The 22,793-nt window shown below is 41.7% G+C and overlaps 1 protein-coding gene across 3 annotated transcripts in view; it reads right to left on the bottom strand.

Moving 5' to 3' along the window:
- Positions 1-22,793, bottom strand: part of gpm6bb (glycoprotein M6Bb) — a 157,864-nt gene that overhangs the window by 4,343 nt on the left and 130,728 nt on the right. For 2 of the 3 annotated variants that reach the window (XM_067992697.1, XM_067992699.1), the window contains 5 exons: positions 21,783-21,969; positions 18,235-18,391; positions 15,645-15,816; positions 7,312-7,385; positions 7,047-7,112 (listed from right to left, as the gene is read on the bottom strand). In XM_067992697.1, the coding sequence (XP_067848798.1) occupies positions 7,047-7,112; positions 7,312-7,385; positions 15,645-15,816; positions 18,235-18,391; positions 21,783-21,969 (656 nt within the window). Of the gene's footprint in view, positions 1-1,905; positions 4,885-7,046; positions 7,113-7,311; positions 7,386-15,644; positions 15,817-18,234; positions 18,392-21,782; positions 21,970-22,793 lie in introns of those variants that run through there. The other variant, XM_067992698.1, reaches the window with a different exon arrangement.

Below are 22,793 nucleotides of genomic sequence, written 5' to 3'. Positions count from 1 at the left end.
TGCTTCCAATAAATCCCTACAATTCCAGCATGCACTTTGTTTATACCACATCTGAGTGTAAGCTTAAAAAGTTAAATGTTTTTTGTTGCTGGGAGGAAGAATAGTTGGTGTTTGATACTGTTGGTAGCACAGTCTATCAAGTTGGTCCATGGTCTGCATTAATACAAGCCACTCATTCATCAGAGAATTGAATAAAGAAAAACTGACAGCAAGATTAAAAAAGACCAAAATCGAGAGGAACAGACTGGAAGACCGAATGGCAAGAGAAGAGAGAAAACAAAACTAAAAGAAGTTGAGTGGCTACAAAGATAGTGCGACTCTTCAGGAATGATAGGGAACAAATGGAGATCGGAAAGAGAAAAGGGCAGGGTCTATAGCCACCATAAAATTGAGAATATCAGATGTTCAAAAATTCCAATTTGAGCTTGGGGTTTTAGACCAAATAAATTGGAGTTCCAGCGTAACCATTACCTCAAAATCATTAGTATTCTTACCCTTGTCTGGCCAAGTGCAATTGATGGGGAAGAAAACCTTTCCGCTGTCCAAATAAAAATCTCCAACAGACGACTGTACCTTCCAACAAGTTCTCCATCTGACTTGGCTACAGAACTGGAAACTCTCCTCTGGTTAGCATAGTCTGTGGAAAGAGTGACTGACCAGTGGAGCCTCCTGCTTATGTAATTATACTTGTGCGAATAAAGTTCAGTTGGCCTACCACTACTGCCAAAGTGAGCCAGGGCTGGTAACTCATACCTTTGCTAACTACATTAATCTGCATAGAGTTCAATCCAACTCAATCTAAATTACACTCTCTAACATCTCTCGGACTGATGAAAAAAGCTGCATTGCTATGTCGCTAAAAAGTACAACCAGTACCTGATCAAAAGGTCCTCGACCTGAAACGTTAACTCTGTTTCTTTCTCCACAGATGCTGCCTCACTTACAGACCTTTTCCAGCATTTGCTGCTTTTATTCCTGATCAAAGTATGTCTGATTAGAACCACCTTGTCCCTGAAGAAATCAGATCTTGAGAAAGAAACTGAAAGGGTATAAGTACTGGGTCACTAAAAGAAAAAGCCAGTGATGGGGAAGAGGACTGACTATTCTTGGGGATATTGGGTGAAGGGAAAATGAGATGGTTGACAGAGAGAAGAGCAAATAAAATGGGCAATCAATTATTGGCAACCAAAATGATGGTAAATCACAATGTTCTGATTTACTTCAAACTATTAGTTAATATATATTTTCTCAATGTGAGCTGCAAACATCTGAAGTCACAATCAGATTCCCAATACTGTAGACTATATAGTTGATAATTTAACATGCTTTGCTGTATATTCCTACACTTCCAAAATAATATGTAAAGTATTATATTCCAATAAAAGATTTGTATTATAAAGGCCAAAGCCGTATAAATGTGAAACAGAATTGTTGAAAGCTTCTTTAAAATATCCTTTAGAAGTAGCTTTTTTGCTGAATAGAATTTAAAACTGTAGAATTCTGAACACTACTAAAAGCTTTAGCAATGGAGGGCTGAATCCAGAGAGCCCCAGTCTGATTGTTATTCAGAATGAATGATCCTCAATGGGCTAGTTAAGCTACGGCTTGGTTGGTCTGCTGGAATTGGATAACTTTGCTGAAGCAAAGGTCTCCATCTGTGTAGGAAAGCAAAAAAACCCCAAGCATAACCAGTCTGTGTCACCTGTGCCCCTTGTTGGCTGATGATCGTGCAGCAGAATTAACAGTTGTAAAGAAGTTTATTGGTCATTTGTTTCCACCCAACGAAAGGAGAAGGTGGGGTGGTGAAATCAAACTGGGGAGGGGATAAATAATAAAAGGAACACCGTGTAATTCCTAAAAGCATAACTGCACTGAAGAATGATGAAAATCACGAAAAGGCAGCGATTTTGTAAAGAAAGCATGTTTATTTTGAGTATATGAAGAAAAAAATGACTGAAAGTCAATAAAGTGTCTATACATACAATTTCAAAATACTGTATTAAGAAAATTAAATAATGCCGAAATGTGGGAATTTTTGTAACAAAAGATGACTAAAAACAAGCATAAAGCATGCAGTTTTGAGGTTAACAAATATTATAATGGCACATTTGAAGATTTAAAAAAGTCTGGCAAAGGCAAGTGTTACATTTAATTAACAAGATACGCTTAACTAACCCTTGGCTGCCAACACTGTAACTGGGAAAAAAATTGTTAGTATTTAATGCAGTCACTCTTTTACTCTCTTATTAAGCCTCAAACTGGTGCATTCCCCAGCATCACAGAGAAGAACCCTATTCCTGCAAGGTTGGAGGTTGGGGGGGGGAGGGGGGAGGGAAGAGAGAATCTACATTCCAATCACTTCTATAATCAAGCAACCTATTTCTCACCATCTCTTGTGTTCCAACAAGCAAAGTATCTTTGCCATGTGTAAGGTGCAAGATCTGGCTATTTAAGGAGTCAATTTCTCAGGACCAAGGCTGCTCTCTTTGTGTTCAATTGGACATTTACCAAATTTAGGCAGATGTTTTTTGATGCCTAAAGTACCTTAAAAGCAATAAAGTTTATATACTTCTAGCATGCTATTTTTTTTTCAGGTTCAATATTTTACTGATAACTTGTTCTACAAAGAACTTACTTTACTTTTGCCCTTTTAGAACTTCTAAATGTAATTCTTACAGCTGTTCTGTCACAGAACATAGAGCACCTCCCCCAGTATTTTTGTAAAAAGGAAGTTAATAATCAATTCTTATAAAGTTAGTTTGTGTTATATATTTCCATAACATGGAAACTTTTGCAGATAATATTCCACAAAAAAATGAACAAGTTAGAAAACTTAATGGGTGCAAAATGTCAATCAATGCAAACTTAGCTTTTAAACAGAAATTTGCTGTTATAAATCATGCATGTTCACTGCTCCATATGTGCCCATGACACTTCCCTGTGAATCTTGCAAAACAGTAGAAAAAGTAGCAGAGCTGTATTTACATGCTGTTTGCAGATGGATATTTCAGTGCTCCATTAATGTTGCAAACATTAAAATAGCTACTTGGCATCATGGCACAAATGTACTTAGTTTCCAGTACCTGCAACATTTAAATTGAGCCCACTATTTTCAGCCTGATTTAAAAGATTTATCCAGAGAGAGCATTGCATCCTAAATCAGAATTTATAACTGTTTGAAACCAAAAAAAAAATACATTTAGAAAAACAAATGCTCATCTGTGTGCTTTGTAAGGACTTGCATTTAGATATTTGTAATTATAGAGAGGTGATTTGAAGTTATCTGAGTGGCCTTCGTGCTGCATTTATTGAGTTGGGCAGTCTTGTTGAAGTCAAATATGGGAAGAGAGGGGCATATAATTTCAACTAGTTTTGGCATTATAGTCTGACCAGGCAATCTGATTTGTTTAAAATTATCAGCCATTTGAATTTCCAAAGCAGTCTGTTTACAGTGTAGGTTCAACAGTAGTCCTGCAGCAAACACACTAATTGCTACAATTCAGACAAACCTCACTATTACAAACTTGCAGCACCAGGCAAAGTAGATCTGAGTGAGCTATGAGCACACTAGCTCTCCTAACTGAAGTGGAGTTACAACCAGACTGGGGAAAAGTTTGATACACCAAGATTTGTTCCAGTAAGGTTCTACTGTAGTATTTAATACGTAGGAACTGACTTTCTGGACTTTCTGTTTGGTTTCATTACCAATAGTTGTGAAATCTGCTCTTTGTAACAATCAAAATGCACATTAACTATTCTGTGTTGATTACAATTAGTAATCAATCAATAACTGAAACAAGCATAAACCTGCAAAGGCAAAAGGTATGAGAAAATGAATAATTTGGGACCAGCCAACTCTAATTTATAATCTTTTCTTATCAACTGAGTTACACTGGTGCTTCAGCAGATCTCCTGTCAAGTTATGCAATGTTATTGTCATGTAACAGTGTTTTGACTGGCTCATTACATGCTGGTACTGAATAGTAATATATTTTACGCAGTGTTGTCTAGCTCAACTCAAACTTCTGAAATATGGCTTACAATTGCCTTTATTAAAAATGAACCATTAACCTTATTTTTAAACCTTATTGTTGAATTTCTCTCTTAGTCTGGTGCTCCAAATGTTTGCAAGTCCTGAAGTCTTCCTAACTATAATGGTGGTTTCTCTTACTATGTATCGTGACAGGCTTTGACATGAACTTTTTCATTAGCTTTCACCTCCTTGAAATATAACTGTATTACCTTTGATATAGAACCACACAAAACTACCATCTGATACTTGTGCTGGTTTTAACCTTTTTATTCTTAGTATTTTATGTTTGTTCTCATCCAGGGGATCCTTAGTATTGGCCTGTTGGCTATACGGAAGGCAGTTAATTTATTAAATAACCTAGAAAAACAATTAGTGACCTCTTAGTTCACATCTGAGGTTAGCATTGATGGCAGACTTATTGCTGGATCTCGGGACAGTACACTTACGGCCAGGAATCGGAACAGCCAGTTTGTTTTGGTTCTTTTGCGTTAACATAATTCAGCCATTGGTGAAATCCTCTTTTTTGACCCCGTATTAGGAAACAAAAATAGCCAGACCGTACATCTTAATGGCGGTCATGTTAGTTCAAATAAGATACTAAAAAGAGTGCTTTAAATGTGTCGATGCTATATGATGCTTTCTTGTGCTATTTACAAATTATTCATTTGCAAAATGCAGATTAATAAGTTCTGTTTTAGTCCATGGTGCCAGTGGTAGTTCAAGCTACTCAGTGCGGCTCGTAGAGCTCTGTATACTGCTTCTATAGCAACTTAGAATTTTGTGCAGCAGTCTTCTCGACTCTTAAACTTCAAAACAGCAAAGTTATATGTGGTAGCCATCATGTAGATGAGCTGGTAGAAGGAAACAGAACAAAGTGATAAGACAGTGCTCGCCAATACCGGCACCCCAGGCACAACCCTGCAAATCCACAAAAACTCCTCACAATACAGTTTGACAACAAGAAAAAATCCATTCATGTTGACAGAAATAACTACAAACAAAATTGTGCCTTTCAATTAATATAACTAAAAAAAGTTTTTAAACTATATAGTGCAAGCCCCTAGCACGAAAAGAGCTTTTACTGTAAAACAGTACAAACTGCATTCATCAACAGCTACAAATGAAAGTCAAATATAGTATTTGTATAATCAGTTTAACAGGTCGCAGTGATGACAGTACTGCAAGCACAATCAACTAATTGTTCTTTTAGTCCTGATAAGAGTCCCGCAGTTAAGATTCCCAACACGTATATTAAGCCCTAAAATAAATAATTTTCCTAATTAAATGAAATTGGAACAGAAATGCTGGATTAGCTGAAGCCCTATAACACTGGATCCTAGACTCAAGACACCAAATTCAAAGCTCATTCTCCACAGATATTCATTCTCAGACTTCTGCTGAAAAAGAGTCGTTTTGGCAGTGGGTCAGAATGTCTGGGAGAAAAAGGCACGTGTAGAGAGTTATCCGATGGTCCCTTTCCACAGCACTCAAACGTTCAGGACCAAAAGGAGTGAGAGTGGTTCGGGTTGATCAGTTCAACCAAGTTGGAAAAGAAAAGGTAGAAACAAAACTAGTAAAATACACATATAAAAAGAGTGGTTTAAGGCAGCTGCCAGTCCTATGGTTAGAGAGAGCCTGGCAGAACTTAAACTGTGCAGTTTGTCCCTTTTCTCCTTGAATGTCTCCCTCTCTCTTGCCCCTCCTCCCACATATGATAATGATGAAACCGTCACTCCTCCACGAGTGTTCGCTGATGCTGAAGGTGCTTATGTTTAGATTACCTCAGTGACCCTTTTGGCAAGTGTTTGCCATGAATGTTTTGTGTTATTACGAAGTGTCATTTTTCAAAAAGATCCAATGAGGCTGACAGACCAAAATAAATTTTACACTGTTACAGTTATGAAGAAAGTTGGTGATCATTTTCCTTATTCCAGGGTGTTGAAAAAGTAGTAGACCAATATATTGTAGTAAACTGCACAGTTTAGAGACAACCATCAAATTCTGATAATATTTAATGAAGCAACTGAACTTTTAATTTAAAAAAACTGTTTCTGGTGCAGCCACTCTGATTTTTTTCATTTTAAGAACATTTCTTATAAATAATTTAAGCTCCATCACCTTTCTCCATCTTCCCACCACTGTCCTTTATGTTGTGTACTCAACTGTATTATGGATTCATCAAGTTCATGGCGACAGAGCATGTGAGAAGGTTGGAAGTATGAGAATGAGTGAGAAAATATGCAAGAGGTAGATTGTGAGTGTGAGAGAGAGTATGGGTGAATTTCCTCAGACTGCTCCCTCGCTGAGGAAATTCCTGGCGTATGTGAGGAAGATTGTGAATGTGAGAGTTTGCGAGACAAGGATGAAATTCTGAGAGTATGCAAGGAAGATTGTGAATAAGAGAGAATGCAAGAGGATTGTGACAATGTGCAAGGGAGCGGATGCAACAGTATTGTGACAATGCGCGAGAGGGGTGGAAGTGAGAGGATTGTTACAAGAGGGGTGGATGCGAAAGGATTGTGACAATGCAGGCATATGTATGACAGTGCACCAGATTGCACCATTTTGCTTGTACACATCGCAATCTTCTACAAGTGCACGCCCAAACCCCCTAGAATAACCAGGACAGGAGGGTAGTTCTTGCAGAGGCCCCCAAACTCCTTGAGTTGGCCCTGTATATCAGTTTGGGTATTGTTTTAGGGACAATCCCAAATAGTCATCATTCTCTTTTCTCCTCCAAAAAGCATATTTCTTGCCTTTCCTTAACCCACAGTATGCTGCATAGGTCCCTTATAAAACACAGCTTACTGAATTAGATGGAAATAAAAACCATCACTGCAAGGAAGGACCTGTTCAGTGACCATTGCATCAAGCACTTCCAGACTGTAATGGCAAATCTTAAGGGGAAAGGATGCCTTGTAGGAGTCCCTGATTTGGAAAAGGATTAAACAGACTTTAAAATGGGAAATAATTTGTAAGAGTGCTCAGTCTAATTAGATTGCACCTCACTCACCAGTGCAATGACAGTAGCACCAGCTCCAGCACAAGCTACGATGAACAGATGATAGGACAAATCAAACTGGAAAAAAAAAGAAATAAAGTTTATTTCACATTTTCTTTTTTTTTTGGGGCTATCACAAACATCTTTGATTTTTAAATATATTTTTAAAAGCAACGTTTAAATTGGCATATGAGTTGCTGATCTTGTTTGAGCATATTTTTCCTGCACATTGTCTCACATATACAGAAATATACTTTATGTTCTCTGATTAGGTTACCTCGGATGTGTTGCAGATAGTGGTTAAGGTTGAGCCACAAGCTTTCCCAGGTGAGGCATTCCAGGGTATAATACCTGACAAAGCAACCAAAACAAAAGTCAAATCACTAGGAGCCTGTCGTTTGAAATCTGATGATTTTCACATTGCTTAATAAACCTTTCCTTGTTCTTGTTTACGGAAAGATGGTAAAATTAAATTAAAAATATGCCAAATAATGAACATTGAGTTGTTCTGCCATGTGGTTAAAGGTATAACATGCATCTTGTGTGATACATAATCTTGATCCTGCCTTGTTTTATCAGATAGTAAACTTCAGCAAAAGGCATGTAAAAACTTCAGCATAATATTTTTCTGACTCATTTACAAAGCACCTCAATTCTGAAGCAAGATGTTCTTTAAGCTGAATTATGTTAGTGTCCAGCATATGTTCTAAATTAGCCAAAGGGGCGCAATGAAAGATCCAAATCAGGTTTACCCAAGGTTGATTCAAATTACTGAGATTTGCAGAAGTGTTGAAATCAGTCACACAAGGTGTGTTGCAGTAACAGGGCAAGTAATTGTATAATTTACCCGGTACAGTTCAACGTGGATTAGCAGAAAATTCAACACAAATTTGAATTTTCAACTGCTATGTAAACAGACCTTTTCAAAAGATGTGGTTTTAGTCTGAGAGAATTCTTGGACATTCAAACAATTGCAGGAAACCGTTGTTCACATCCATTCTAGTTTCAATGTCAAGAGGAAACCCTCAAGTTCCTGGGAGGGGAGACCATCAAGGGTGCCGGAGTTGAGGAAGTAGATCTGCTGCCAGCCCATGAATGCTCATACTGTTGCCACAGAAGGCTGAGGTTCCACAGTAAACAGGCTATCTCTTCCAGTTTCGGCAGAGATTAGTTAGAAAGAACCATAAGGCAAGGCTGCACTGATCCTATTGCTGCCATTAGATCGGGTTGTCATGCTGATCAGTGGCTAGGTTAAAGCAACACTCAATAGCAGGGGCATAGCCAGAATGGGCACAGATGATGGTGCTGCCTCTCAGGACACCAACACATCCAGACCCTCCCATCAGCTCCCTCTAATACTTGCATGGGTGCCAGAAAGCATGCATGCTGAGGGTGCCTATGAAGTAGCAGAAATGGCTCAGTTCTTGCAGTAGGGTAGGGTACATAGCACCTCTGGTGCAGCCTAACCTGCCTGCATCACTCTGTTGGTCCTTCTCTTCCAAAAATTATGGATATAGGAGATGCACATGAGGAAACCCATTGTGGCACCTCAGAGCTGTTGAGAAAAAATGACAGCACAAGACAATTGCCACAAAAGCTCCAGAAAAACAGTGCTGAAATGGCCTATAAAGATGTTTACTGAATTTTCTTACTGGAAGCTTTAACTGAGCTCCATATACAGCTCTGTCTCTAGTAACCCTGGATGCCCATTTTGTATGAGTGTAATATAGAAAGAAAGAACTTAAATTGTGCCTTTCACGGCCTCAGGACCTCCCAAACCGCTTTACAGCCAATGAAGTACTTTTGGAAATGTAGTCACTGTTTTAATGTAGGAAATGCAGCAGCAAATTTGCGCTCAGCAAGGTCCCACAAACAATGTGATAATGGACAGATAATCTTTTTTAGTGATGTTGGTTGAGCAATAAATAATAGCCAGGAGAACTCCTCTGCTCTTCTTTGAAATAATGCCATGGGATCGTTTACGATCACCTGCACTGAAGTGTTAGCCTGGATTATGTGCTCCAATCTCTGGGACTTGAACCCACAACCTTCTAACTCAGAGGCAAGAGTGGTACCACTGAGCCAAGGCTGATACCTCAATGTGATGTACACACAAACCGCACATCAAAATGACATAATTGCAACTTCATTTAAATATTACAGTGACATTCCCCCTTTTTTAGTAGGGTGCTTCCTGGCCCCATTAAATTCAGTGCCACAAATACTCGTGATGCGCAAAATGGACGAGATCCAGCATGATTGATCACCCTATTCTCTGATCGCCAACACTCACTTTACACTCAAAAAGCAGGCGTTACAAATTGGAAAACCTATCTGTGTCCAGTTGTGATCTTTATACTTAAAAGATACTGAAAAAATATATAGAGCTAGGACAAAGGGGCACATGTTTTAGATTGTCAAACTATGAAGAAAGGCTAAGGAAGTTGCATCCACTCTAGCTCAAAAAAGATGAAGGAGGAGGAGGAGGGGGACACAGCCCAAGTTTTAAAATAATGAACAAAATTAATATTATGGATACAGAAAAGTATTTTGTATTAAAGAAGGGAATGAGAACCAGAGGACATAATTAGAAACTAAAGAAGCCATAAGTTAACCTTAAGGGGGAATTGCCTCATAATTGTCCTCTGCCGCTCAAATCCTTAAACATTCTTTGTCAACTTCAGACTTGTTCACTATAATGCTCTTGTTGCTGGCCTCTCATCCTCCACCCTCCAAGCTCCCAACTTAACTCCAACTTTCCAAAACTCTGTCACATGTATCCTGTTCTGCATTAACCCCATCCTCACTGACCTACTCTGGCTCCACATCCCACTATGCTTTAAATTTTAAATCCTCATTTAGAAAAGTCTCATGGCTATCCAACATCTGAAATCTCCCCCACCCCTCCCAAATACTCTTCTTCTGGCCTTTGGTGCATCCCACCCCCTTCGTCCCTTGGTGGCAGAGCTTTCAGTGGTCCTTCCATCTGGAACTCGCCCCCTAAATCTCCCTTCCTCTCCACCTCAAAAAACCCATCTCTTCGACCAAGCTTTTGGTCGCCCCTCCTAATATCTCCCTCTCTGGCTCAGTCTCCATTTCCATTCCCCAGTGATCTTCTTTGTGCTCCAAGGAAATTACTTTAACAGTCAGTCACGACATCCCAAAATGAGCCTATTCAAATAAAATATGAGTGACTGATTTGTGACATCTAAATCATGGGCCAGGAAAAAGATTTCAGGTTTCCTCAGCGGATTTTTGCATTTGTTGTATTCCTGTTTTTAATTAATCTATTTACCATCTCTGATCCTAACATTTCCAAAACCGCTTTAAAAGCAGGTGACTGAAAGTAAACAAAGTTATTCAGATCTTGTTAAATTTACACTTTTCAAATCAGTACACAACATATAAATATTCTAATTCTATCATTAATTTTAGCAAATGCTGCAGTGGTTTATTGATTTTCAGTAAAGCTGCCTTGTTTTTCTGTTGGAAAATTAGACTCTTTCAAAACTATTAAACTCACTCAAGGAATTCTGACTGGAATCCTGGGGCTAGCAGGCGAAGCATAAAATAAAGCCCTGCCATTCAAAAGAAGCATCATAACAGCTGAACAATAATGCATTATTCTTAGAAACTGTTAACCAGTGAAGCAAAAATAAAAGCAGTCTGTTGTGAATCCAGATTTTCACATTGGACAGCCCCTGAGGGCTGTTCGACTTGAATTCCTTCAGTTTCAATGTACAGTACTCGCTGCATGTTTTATGTGAAAAATGTCTTATTGTTCTATCCTTCAAGGCATGTGGAATTTTATTTTTAAAATTGGTTGTTAATACAACAGGAAATGGAAGTCTGGTATATAATAAGCAAAAATGCAGCTGTTTTCAATCAGAAGTTGTGACCTAATGCAGAAAAGAAAATCCCCTGAAAAGCAATGGTTGGCGGTTGAAAATGTTGCATTTTCAATATTGTGGGTAACATAGGGGCATTAAAATCTATTTGTGATGAAAAACTGATTTCTTATAGTTTTTTTCAAAATATACTTCGCATGTACTGTCGTTTATGGCTGTGCCAAGGCAAATATCTTGCATGATTCACTGTGACATGGGGTTCGATATTAGGAGGGAGGCGGGTTGGCAGCGGGGGGTCGACTGGGCACGTGGGTAATGCACACAGTGAAGCTGGGGTGCTCCACACGCGATCGCAGCCTAATTGCATGTACTTATCTTGCTTCTGGGTTTCGCGCTGGAAAGCTGCGCAGCGGGCGGACTGCGCACCCGCATCACAGGCTGTCAGCTGGAGGAGCCCTATTTAAAGGGGCAGTCCTCCACTGACTGATGCTGCAGAAAATAAGCAAAATTACAGCATGGAGCAGCCCAGGGGGAAGGCTGCTCCCAGGTTTAATGATGCCTCACTCCAGGTCCGACTGGATGGGGTGAGGAGGAGGGGGAGGACAGAGATCTTCTCCCCGGCGGACGGGAGGAAGTGGCCTGCCTCTGCCACCACGAAGGCCTGGCTCGAGGTGGCAGAGGAGGTCACCAGCACCACCAACACATCACGCACCTGCATACAGTGCAGGAGGCGCTCCAATGACCTAAATAGGTCAGCTGAAGTGAGTAAACTTACTCATTCCCCTACACTCCGTCTGCCACATCGCCCCCACCCCACATCTCCTTCTGCACTGCCAACACTACTCTATCACTCCTCACACCCACTCAAAGCTCATCCTCATCTTACCTGAACTTACTCACCTCGCCAGTACTCATCCCACCACTACCATTCAACCCAATCCTCATACAATGTCACGGCTCTGTCTCATACTCACCCTCTAGTGCATCTCTTTCACGGTCAGCCTCACCCAATCTGCCACTACCTGTGCTGCAGCCACAGGGCATGCATCACGTATGTGTAGTAGGATGTATAAGGCAAACGTGTCGTGAGCATGAAGGGGATGCACAAGGGTGTTTGAGGGTTTGTCACGGTTTTTACTTATATTTGATTTCCGATCAACTCACATAACATATTGTATTGCCACGTCTTGGCCATTCTTGACTGGCTTGTGCAATAATGCCCTTTCCTGAGGATCACAATGAAGACCCACAACCGATGACACCCATTGTGTCACTGCAGAGTGGGTGCAGGTGTATTTGCAGGGCTCTTTTGTGCAGACGACTGAGAAATGCCGGCGATGTCCCCGGTGGCACCCTGGAAGGATGCGGAGGAGAAGTTGTTGAGGGCAGTGGTGACTTTGACAGCAACAGGTAAGAAGATGGTGCTCGGGCCAGCCGGGAGCAGTTCGGCATGAAGGAGGCTGCAGATGTCCATGACTACATGTCGAGTGACTCTGAGCCTCCGTGTGCACTGCTCCTCAGAGAGGTCCAGGAAGCTGAGCCTCGGTCTGTGGACCCTGTGGCGAGGGTAGTGCCTTCTGTGACGCATCTCTCTCTGCCGTTGCCCTCCCTCCTGCTGTGCAGGTGGATGTGTCACAGCACTGTGTTGTGGAGCTCCACGTGTCAGAGGTGGACGGCATGGCCGGCGAGGCTGGTGATGCTGTTCGTCCTCCGAGGAGGTCATGACTGCAGCTACAGCGGCCCCCATCCAGAAGATGTACGTTTGAGGGGGTCCGCAAGGTAGGTACATGTGTCTGCACACCGGGGTTGAGGTTGCAAGTTGGTGAATTTTAGTGTTAGGAGGAGGGTGGTGGAGGCCAAACTTTGTCCAAAGTGACAGAGTGGCCTCCTGCAATGAGTGAGGGTCTCCCCACCCCCACCTGTCAAATGGACTTTTGCAGCTCCCACACGCTGGTGGCTGCAACACGTCCATTTCAACTGGGAGTATTTCCCCCAGTACGGGAAACACTCTCAGTTTAGATGAAAATCCCACTCCTCTTAAAATATCCTACAAATCAGGTCTGCTAACGACCTGAAGTATCAAATTAATTGCCTTAAGTGGGATCCCGCCGGCTTTAATTGCCGGTGGGAGTCCCGCATGCGGGGGCTGCAAGTGCATCTAAGCGCGTCACTGGGGAACCCAGAAGTGGGTGGGTTGGAGCCGGGCTCCGGACCCGCCCCTGGAATCCCCAATTTTCGGAGCCCCCCGCCACGAACGCACCCACTCGGACGTCCGAAAATCGAGCCCATGATGTTTATTTCTGGGCATTTTGATGTATTGTTTCCTCTTGCAACAATCTTGCCGTGGTCCTCGCATCCCCTATGGATCAGAAGCTGCAGCCCTATATGGACTTCAGAATCTTTAGAACTTGTGCAGTTCTGGAGTACTAGTGCCCACTGCTGTTTAGTTCTCTCCATGGCACTCTGGAAGATGCTATTATATTATATTCTATACACCACGCTTGAGCTGAGCTTAGATTCCAAATTAACTAACTACATTTATTTACAGAATTTTTTTTAAAAGTGTGGGACACATACAAAAGAGCATTTTAAAACTACACACTGCTCAAATAGCAGTGAGCGTAATGAAAGTTTCTTCACCACCAGACAGTATCACCCTCCAGCGCACAATTTCAGTTCCATTTCCCAAATGCACCAACCTGATTTGAATCCCCTCTGTTCCTGTCTCTCAGCCTTTTTGCTAGTTTCAATACCACAGGCAGCAGACTTAAATGTCCCATTTGCCTTTGGAGTGCCTGGAATGCATATGGAATTCCAGGTAGACATGAAATTATACATATTAATGTTTCAGACTTGATCGTATAATTTGTTAGTCCTGTTTCCAGGTTCAATGATCCACAGGACTGTGTTGCTCACACCTCGCCCAGAAAATCTTCCTTGCTCAGTTAGCACATTAATATTATTTACATATATGTATATATATATATATAAAGATAAAAGCCACCATCTGGAAGCCAGACACGCTGGTGCCAAGTGGCCAGCATAGACTTTCCCCAGCCTTAGCTTTACATTTATACAGAGCCACAATGTATTGATTTTACATTTATAGACAAAACTAGTTCTGCCTCCGTCTGCCTCGATATAGTGTACAGTGTCACAACAGCCTCAGGATATCTAAAACGTTTATAATCCAAAGTGATTATTTAAAAGGAAAACTTGGAAAACAAAGATGAAGAACAGGCAGAGATGTGAACAGTTTAGGACAGGACCCGCAGACAGAATGACTGCAGTCAAGTGTGGAAAATGGTTTGTTGCATGTAGAGTAGGAGTTCAAAGGTCAGTCGCAAAGGTCCCATGCCTCGGACTGCATCCATCATTAAGGGGCCCCTCTTACCATTGAAATATTTTTTTATCCTGTTAGAGGAGGTTGTGTTGTGGTGTTTATGTATCCATTTATTTTAAAGAGCGAGTCTCACCATTTAAAAAAAATTCATTCAGTTACAAAGAATTCTCATCAACATTATTTTTTTTATACCCATCCATTTCTGTTGCCTTTTTGTTTAAATAGTGAGAGCTGATGACTTTCTCGGGTACTACCTCAGAGGCGGACTGAGGGGACAGAATTATTCTTGGTAAAGATAGTCATAAATAAATCATATGGGGTTGATTCAGCATCAACTGTGCATTTTAATTCATCTCCATTAGACTGTCAGGCTCAATGGGGTAGAAATTGATCTTGGACACTAATGCAAAATGGGCAATAGCGAATTGGTGCCCATTTTGCACTTAGTCCGATTTTCTTTTCCAATCCCCCGTTTTGCGCTGTCGCCCAAGACCGATTTCCAACCCAGTAACCCTTCGAGCTACCAACCCCTAATCAGGTCATCAGCATTTACAGTTTTTAAAAAAAGACTGATATGGACAAATTAGAGCAATAGGATTTGTCCCAACGCAAGATCAGTTTTGTTAGGATCAGAAAATTGGACTCTTTATAATGACCAACTGAAGTACTGTCTACCAATCCAAGGGATCAGATTAAAGCTGGTAGGTTTAAATGCAGCTAGAGTGCACGTCATGATGCATGACATCATGATGTGTATCCATATTGAATTGAAACTTTGTATCAATAGTAAAGGATTCTTCCCTCTGATCTGGAAGTTGTTTGTATGATCGACAGTTGCAGCATACAATGAAAATAGTAGAGAGTGCATTTATCTATCTCCGGTCTTTGTAATATAACAATCAGCACTATAACGTGCACTGAATTGTGGGACTTTGTGTTGTCTATGTCTATTACACTGGAGCTAACATACTCTTCACTGACACTCCATTGCCTTGCAGGAGGGATCTCAAATGTGGTAATGCAATCAGGGCCATTTTAAATTCAGTGGGATTTTCACAAGCGGATGAATGCACTGCCTGAAAGGGTGGTGGATGCAGATTCAATAGTAACTTTCAAAAGCGAATGGGTATACACTTGAAAAGGAAAAATTTGCAGGGCTATGGGGCAAGAGCAGGGGAGTTGGGACTAATTGGACAGCTCTTTCAAAGAGTCAGCAGAGGCTCGATGGGCTGAGGGACCTCCTTCTGTGCTGTAAGATCCGATGAATTTGGTCCTCGGTCAGCAAGCAGATGCTGCCATCATTTCATAATTCCAATTTTTTTCCTCCAATACTTCTGTTCTTAGTCCAGTCTAGACATTTGCAAATGCAGATGACACTCTTAACCGATGACGTGAACAACAGATCAGATGTTACATTACCGTACTGTCGGACGTCCACACAGATCTCTTCAATCATTGTTGTCAGGTTCGCTGGCGGGGAGCTGATGGTCTGACAGGCCGACCACATGTTGTAATAAATAAAGACTGGGACAGCAGAAAAGCCAAAAACTCCTAGCCACACTATTCCCAACAGATAGGTCAGAAAGACAAACTGGAGAGAAATTAAAACAATATATACATAAGTAAACACATATATGTAAAACAAATTGAGTATGCAAAATTTACTACGTGTCATCATTACTCAGCAGCAAAATGGTGCTTTGGGTCAGTGTGTTTTAAGTTTCTCTACGCATGCCGGCAGACCCCTACAAATACTGACACACTCCTGGGGATATGTTGCAAATACTGACACACTCCTGGGGATATGTTGCAAATATTGACACACTCCTGGGGATATGTTGCAAATATTGACACACTCCTGGGGATATGTTGCAAATACTGACACACTCTCAGGATCCCCTGCAAATCCCGACACACTTCCAGAAACTTGACACACTCCTGGGAACCCTCTGCAAACTTCTGGATGTCCCCTGTCCTAACTTCTGAAAGATTATGTCAATTAAGGAAAACAGTGCTATCACTGCAGAAAATGTACAATGTGTTAGTATGTCAACAATTTCAGGAATCTGCTGACAGATGGACTAAAATATGCTGGCTAACTTGGCAGACCTCTGGCATCCCCTGGTGGATTACAAGAGCTTGCTGCTTTTAGGTATGTATTTATCCTGCTTGCTCAACATTATGCCTTTAAAGGTCTTCCAGTTATTCTCTAACTGAAATGCTGTTGCATAGTCTACTCAATCATTTTACTAAAGCTGTTCCATAATTTCTTTGAAATTATTTTTTTCAAATTATATACCCAGCTCTGTCTTTGTTTCTTCTGAATCTCAGATCATGTTGAACTTAGTCATTCTGTAGTCAGTGTCCAAGCCCACCCAGGTCTACCTCAGTTTTCTTTACGTGGTTTAGGTCATTTACGAATACCAGGTGGAGCTAAGCATTACCTCTCATGGTCTCTCCGATGAACTAGGTCATGAATAGTTCGAGCATTATGTTTACTAGCTCTAACTCTGTATTAGCCTCTTTCGATATTGGCCTCTTCGATGTACTAAGCCAGCACTGTGCTGGTAGGACACATAGTTCCTACTATTTCACCTAAAGTTATTGTCTGTATGTTCTATCAAGATAGTTTATACGTACTAAATGTAACTAAATATCTTACATTAGATTTGGATTAGCTGCCAGAGGTATAATACTTGTACAGTACTACCACCTTCATAATAGAGTAATTTGAAAAGGAAACTTTGATTCTGTATGACTAGTGTGTGTGTGTGGGCTGATGAATATTACATTATGAATCTCCTGATATACAGCAGCCTGAGGCTTCATGTTCCTACAATTAGAATCACTTTCACAGTAGAGTTACTTTAAAAATGGGCACTCAGTAACTTGCACTCCGTGCATCCCCATCACATGCGTCTGGTGGTCTCCTGAACAGTGTTCACTCAATTAGCAGGCATCCAATGTATGAGGGCACTCAGTAATACCAAACAGAAAAAACAGCTACTGCCAAAGCATGAGAGTACCCATTTCAAAGAGTAAATTTTTTTAGCTAATTGTTTTTATGAAAGGCTATTTACTGGTATATTACTTTTTTTTTTAAAAAGAGTATTGTTGGCATTTTTAACAGCCAATATATGGATACTCCATTTCTGTATGTAGATGCCCAGTGGTGTAGGCAGGAATTGTTTTTCTGGGGATTGTTTGGAAATGAGTTTGCAAATAGGAATGTCACAATAAGGTTCAAATAGAAACATTATTGCTGCTATTAATTTAACAATTCAAATAAAACAAATGAAAAGAAAAAACAGTCTTGTCGGACAAAAACTCTAAAGCACGAAGTCCAGGCACGTGTCATGTGTCGTTAGTCTATCAATAATGTCACTACTATTCACTGCAATATCCCAGTGAACGTTTAGAAGCACGAGACCAACTAATCGTTTTTCACTGGTTGAATTCCGGACTTGACTATCTCTGGAGGAATATCCCTTGTTTCTGTGATCTATCACGTGATCAGAGACACTGGTGGCACTGAGTGTGAAGCTGAAGCAGACTAACACTGCCTCCCAGAGGTGGTCTCACGGCTCTTACTGCAGTGCACTTCTGGCGATTTCACACATAAAACTGCTGCTCATCATTGCAGATCATGTAGAACCACCTATTGGAAATTAAAACCAATGTCCTTCTCACCTGGTAGCTAATATACAATAAAATAACACTTTTTAAAAAAAAAATCCTGGTTCTTACTTTGAGCACTTTCTGAACTAAACTCTGTCATGTTACAATACTACAGACGGATTACAAGTGTGAGAAGCACCATTCAAATGTAAACACTTGTTCAGAATGACCAACAAGTAAAGTAAACCTCTGCGCATAATGCTCAGCCTTCATTTTGGTAAACTCAATCCTTTACTGTAATGTCATAGCTTTGTCCATCTGGCAGACACAGAATATAAGCACTGGTTGTACAACAGGTCTGAAATCATGAACTGCAGTCTGTTCTTCATACCATTCCACTGATGCAGCGTCCACAGACAGTTGTTTTGAACTCGCCATGAATTTCCTTAACAGCGCTCGTGGTGTAAAACCCTTCTGCCAGGAGGATTATTCCATACAGGAAGAAGAATGAAGCAATCCCATAGATGATATACTGCATCATCTGGATTCTGAGAAGAGAAAACAGGTACATTTATACAATAGTGCAGACAGCTCAAAGCTGTTTGTAATAATAGGGCAAAATGGAACATAGGGTTCCACTTCACACCACACTCTTCAGCTTTAACTGATGGAAAAAACAGAGTTAAAAAGAAAAAAAATTGGCAAAACTACAGGAACATTTGGTGAGTGATTCAGCAGAGTGACACCAGGAAGCTGAAATCATAAATGATAGAAGGTACTCCCGACTGTACACAAAGGCCATGAAGTTAAGTTGTGGGATACTAAGGTGGAAATGGTTAGTGCATTGGTCAGAAAATCCTTTTAGTAGATACTCCGTAAAAAAGTTAGTGGGTTAACTCTCCGCTAAAATAACAGAGAGGGGAATTTTGGACCAATGCATTAAACATTCATACAGTAGTATCCCACAGTGTGATTGCAGCATCTAATCTTTTCTTCTTCTTCACTCGTTATCCTCCCCACACTTCAGAATAGTTCAAATCATCAACAGGAGAACACAATATGTTGAGAGGTTTGGTGGCAGTGATGATCCTTCTTACTGTCCCATGTTACATAACTCCAACCCACATCTGAACCAGCAGCAGATTAAAAGCATACTATGACACACTGGGGTATGTCACAATTTTTGAGTATTAGCCCGAAGAAAATGAACCCAAAAAGATACAGTAGGAACCCACCCATTGAACAGTTTGGGTTAGGATGATATTGTTTAAAGGTGCAACACCTCAGAACTTTTCAAAATAGGTCACAATATGCATTTATATAGTGCCTTTAACATAGTAAAACGTCCCAAGACACTTCATAGGAGCATAATCAGACAAAAACTGACACCAAACTGGAGAATGAGGCATTAAGACAGGTGATCAAACGCTTGGCCAAAGAGGTAGGTTTGTACTGTAGACTTCCATAACTTGCTGTTATGTTCCTGCAGGTGATCCCACTGCCACCAGGGACAATCTGCAGAATTCACAACTTGCAAATTTGAAAATATTAAATAACAAGAGATTGCTTAGAGTCTCAGGAAGGTCACTGGAAAGAGATTTATTATGATTTGTTTCTCTTCCCTTCAAAAAAGAACAGATATTTACTACGGAAAATGTCACAAGGTGCAGGGGCGGTGGGGCTACAACGGCTTTAAAAATAGCTCCATTTTCCACTTTGTCCCTTCAATCAAAGTAAAAGTCTTCAGCCATCTCACCATCACATGTTCAAATAATTACTGCAGTCACAACCACTAGCAGAAGGAGCAATCTTCCACAAAGAAGCCCGAGGATTTGCAACAGCACTTCAGTAATATCGTAGGTCGGATCCTACTTAAGATTGAGTGTTTTGCTGAGTGCTGAAGTTCTATAACAATTGATAACCTGCTAATTAGCATGATAATTATATCGGGGTGGGGCTTTTTATCCGTATGAGTTTTATTTTAGGAATAAAATTGCAGGGCGGTGCAGCTTTAACCAACCACACTGCAACCCAAATTACATCTCAAAGTAGATCTTGACCTGAAAAAAAACTCTTCAGAACTGGTCAGGAACCCACAGTGCACCAAATTTATACCAGATAATTCCACATCTTAAACCACTGCTTCTACAACCGTCTGTTAAGAAATCTGCAACAAGTGACTGTAGTGAGGTTAGTCACACCATCCTCCAATCCGTTTCCAGATTCCAATACACACAGAGCTGCTGTAAAACAGACGCAATGGGGTAGAAATATGCCGGCACTCGGTTTCGGGCCTAAAAGTGGCGGCAACACGCGTCCAAATCAGGAGACCCGAGGCCCTCATCTAAACAACGCTGATTTGAATTTCGAGTTGCCAGTAGCAGCCCTCAGATAAGTGGGGGATGGGGGTGTGGGAGGAGAATGGGAGGGGCGGGGCTGATCGCGGGCTGGCAACAGCCCTCACGAGGACTGTGGTGCCAGGAGGAGCACTCCCGCACATATCGGAAATATGAATGTGTGCTGCACATGATGGTCCTGAATTTCCTCAGGACTGGAGCCAGACTTCCGCCATGACTGTAGAGGGAGTCCGGCAGGAAGCAGTTTTTCCACTCTGGGGATTTTACGGTCAGCCTTGTAAGGGGTGGAACTTCTGTTGGAGGCAATCTAGGTGCAGGGACTCCCTATGCCAAGAATTCCCACTGCCCCAGCTGAGACAGGACCTGGAGACAATGCACTGAGCCAGATGAGCATTACCAGCATCTAGATGGCCCTAACTGGCCCCACCGAGGGGAGTGGCCTGGACTTCTGAAGACATTGTAAGTGTTTTTTAAAAATTGGATCGTCCCTTGCACAGGGGGCTGAGGGAGAGAGGGAGCGGTCTGAGGGAGGGGGGCTGAGGATGGGGAGGGGGGGGGGTTGATGGAGGTGAACGACTCTGGAATCTGAGAAGGAGAGATGGACAATCCCGTCAATGGCAGACAGGCTCCGGATTTGTCAGCTGCATGGGGCAGGCAGGCGCGGAGATGTGACCACCCTGTCTGGCGTTCCTCTCCCCTCACTGCCGACAGACAGCAGGAAATCACCAGTGAGCCAAGCCCCATATTCCATCCCAGTTCTGCCAAATCTCAGTTTCCCCCTTCACGGAGAGGTCAGATCCCCCACCGCAGTGCTGCAAAACCCCAGCAGCCCCAACACGGTGCTGCCACACTCTGGGAACCCAAAGGCCAGTCCTGCCAAAGCCCAGGACCATTCCCAGTGATATCGAAACACGGGACTGCAGCTAATCCCCTCTTCCAACCCAACACTGCTGACTTACCAGGGCCCCGAAAATTCACGGCACCTCTGGTGCATTCCTGCCCTAACTTTGGCAAGAGTCCGCCAGAAAGGCCACAGATTAGACCGGAGCTCAAGTACGCTGAGTCCTGATCTTACAGTGCAGATTCCAGGATGGCCTTTTTGGAGGTGGGGCGGGGGGGGAGGAGGCTATTTAAGGATGTGCCCCCCCACCACCCCCGACATATATACGGCAATATCTGTATAAAAAAGGCCACTCATGTATGATTTTCACAGATTAATGGACAGTTATAAGAATTTGATCTCTAAAGGTCCAGTAAGAATTCCAGAATGCCATTTAATAAAAATGGAATTTGACTTATTCAGTCGCTGTCATTCAGCGGCCCTGATGTTACTCCCACATGATGTAAACACCACTGTTATAAACCAGCGGATCCTCTGACTCACTGCAGGCAGCGCCACAGGAGATCTGCCAGTATATTCAGAATAAATAATGGCTCAGGGTGTGTGGCCAGGCAACACTAATACTCGGCATGGAGCACAGCAAGAAGCCACCATACTGAGTAATCGCAAATCTGTGCTTTTAGGATAAAGTTAGAATAAAGGCAGTCATGGGACTGCGCGGGAAAGATTGTACACACTTACACGTCAATCAGCAAGACATGGTCACTGGCATTATTGGAGAAGTATATCTGAACAATCCTCTCCACCTTTGTTAGGGCCACATGACCACAGCCACAGAACAGCGCCACGCCAGAGAAACACAAAATTGTTGCCACCAGCGACGCATATGGAACTCCTCCGAGGCACTTAACACAGCACTCAAAGCAACCTGAGGAAAGAAGAGAGGACAAGGGTAAATCAGGAGTTCCTTCATAAACGGGGGAAACACTTCTCCATTTAAAATCGTTCTTGCGTTTCTCTACGGATCTGCTAGTTAACCAAAAGCAATCCCTTCAGGCACGGAACGTATGCTATATACACATTCATTCAGAGTGGAATTTTACCACTGAATTCACCAAACTATAAATTGCAACTCTTGTTTTTAAGCAGTTTCTATAAATCACACTGGAGTAAAAATTCTTCTGGTCACTATAAGTAGTAACATCATAAGTGAAGTTATGAAGGTGTCCCATTTTCTACTTCTGGCCAAATTGTAAACCGTGTCCTCAACAAGGCTTAAAGAACATAGGAACAGGAGTAGGCCACTCAGCCTCACGAGCCTGCTCCGCCATTCTGTACCTCAAATCCATTTACCCCGCCTGAGCTCCATATCCTTTGATACCCTTACCTAACAAAAATCTATCGATTTAAGTTTTGAAGGAATTTATTTCTGCTGGAAATACAGAATAGAGGAACTCAATAGGGGTCACTCCATGATCTGGCATTGCCAGTGGGGAGCAATGCCCGTGATTTTCCATCCATGAATTTTAATAGATGGAAAATCACAGGCTGTGCGCCCATGATTTCCTGAGATGTGCTCTCTGTGAGATCTACTCCTCACTGGGAATACTGGATTGTGAACCATCCCAATAGCGACCAGAAGAATCCTGGCCCCATTGATGTTGAAGTGTTCCGCTGTATAAATCGTCTGCCTACGCTTAGGAGCCAGGATCCCAAGTCATGGATACACTCTTGGCCTTGGCAGGATCAGGC

The sequence above is a fragment of the Heptranchias perlo genome, chromosome 11, assembly GCF_035084215.1.
Source record: "Heptranchias perlo isolate sHepPer1 chromosome 11, sHepPer1.hap1, whole genome shotgun sequence".
In the NCBI taxonomy this organism is placed as follows: domain Eukaryota; kingdom Metazoa; phylum Chordata; class Chondrichthyes; order Hexanchiformes; family Hexanchidae; genus Heptranchias; species Heptranchias perlo.
This window is presented reverse-complemented; position numbering and strand designations above follow the sequence as displayed.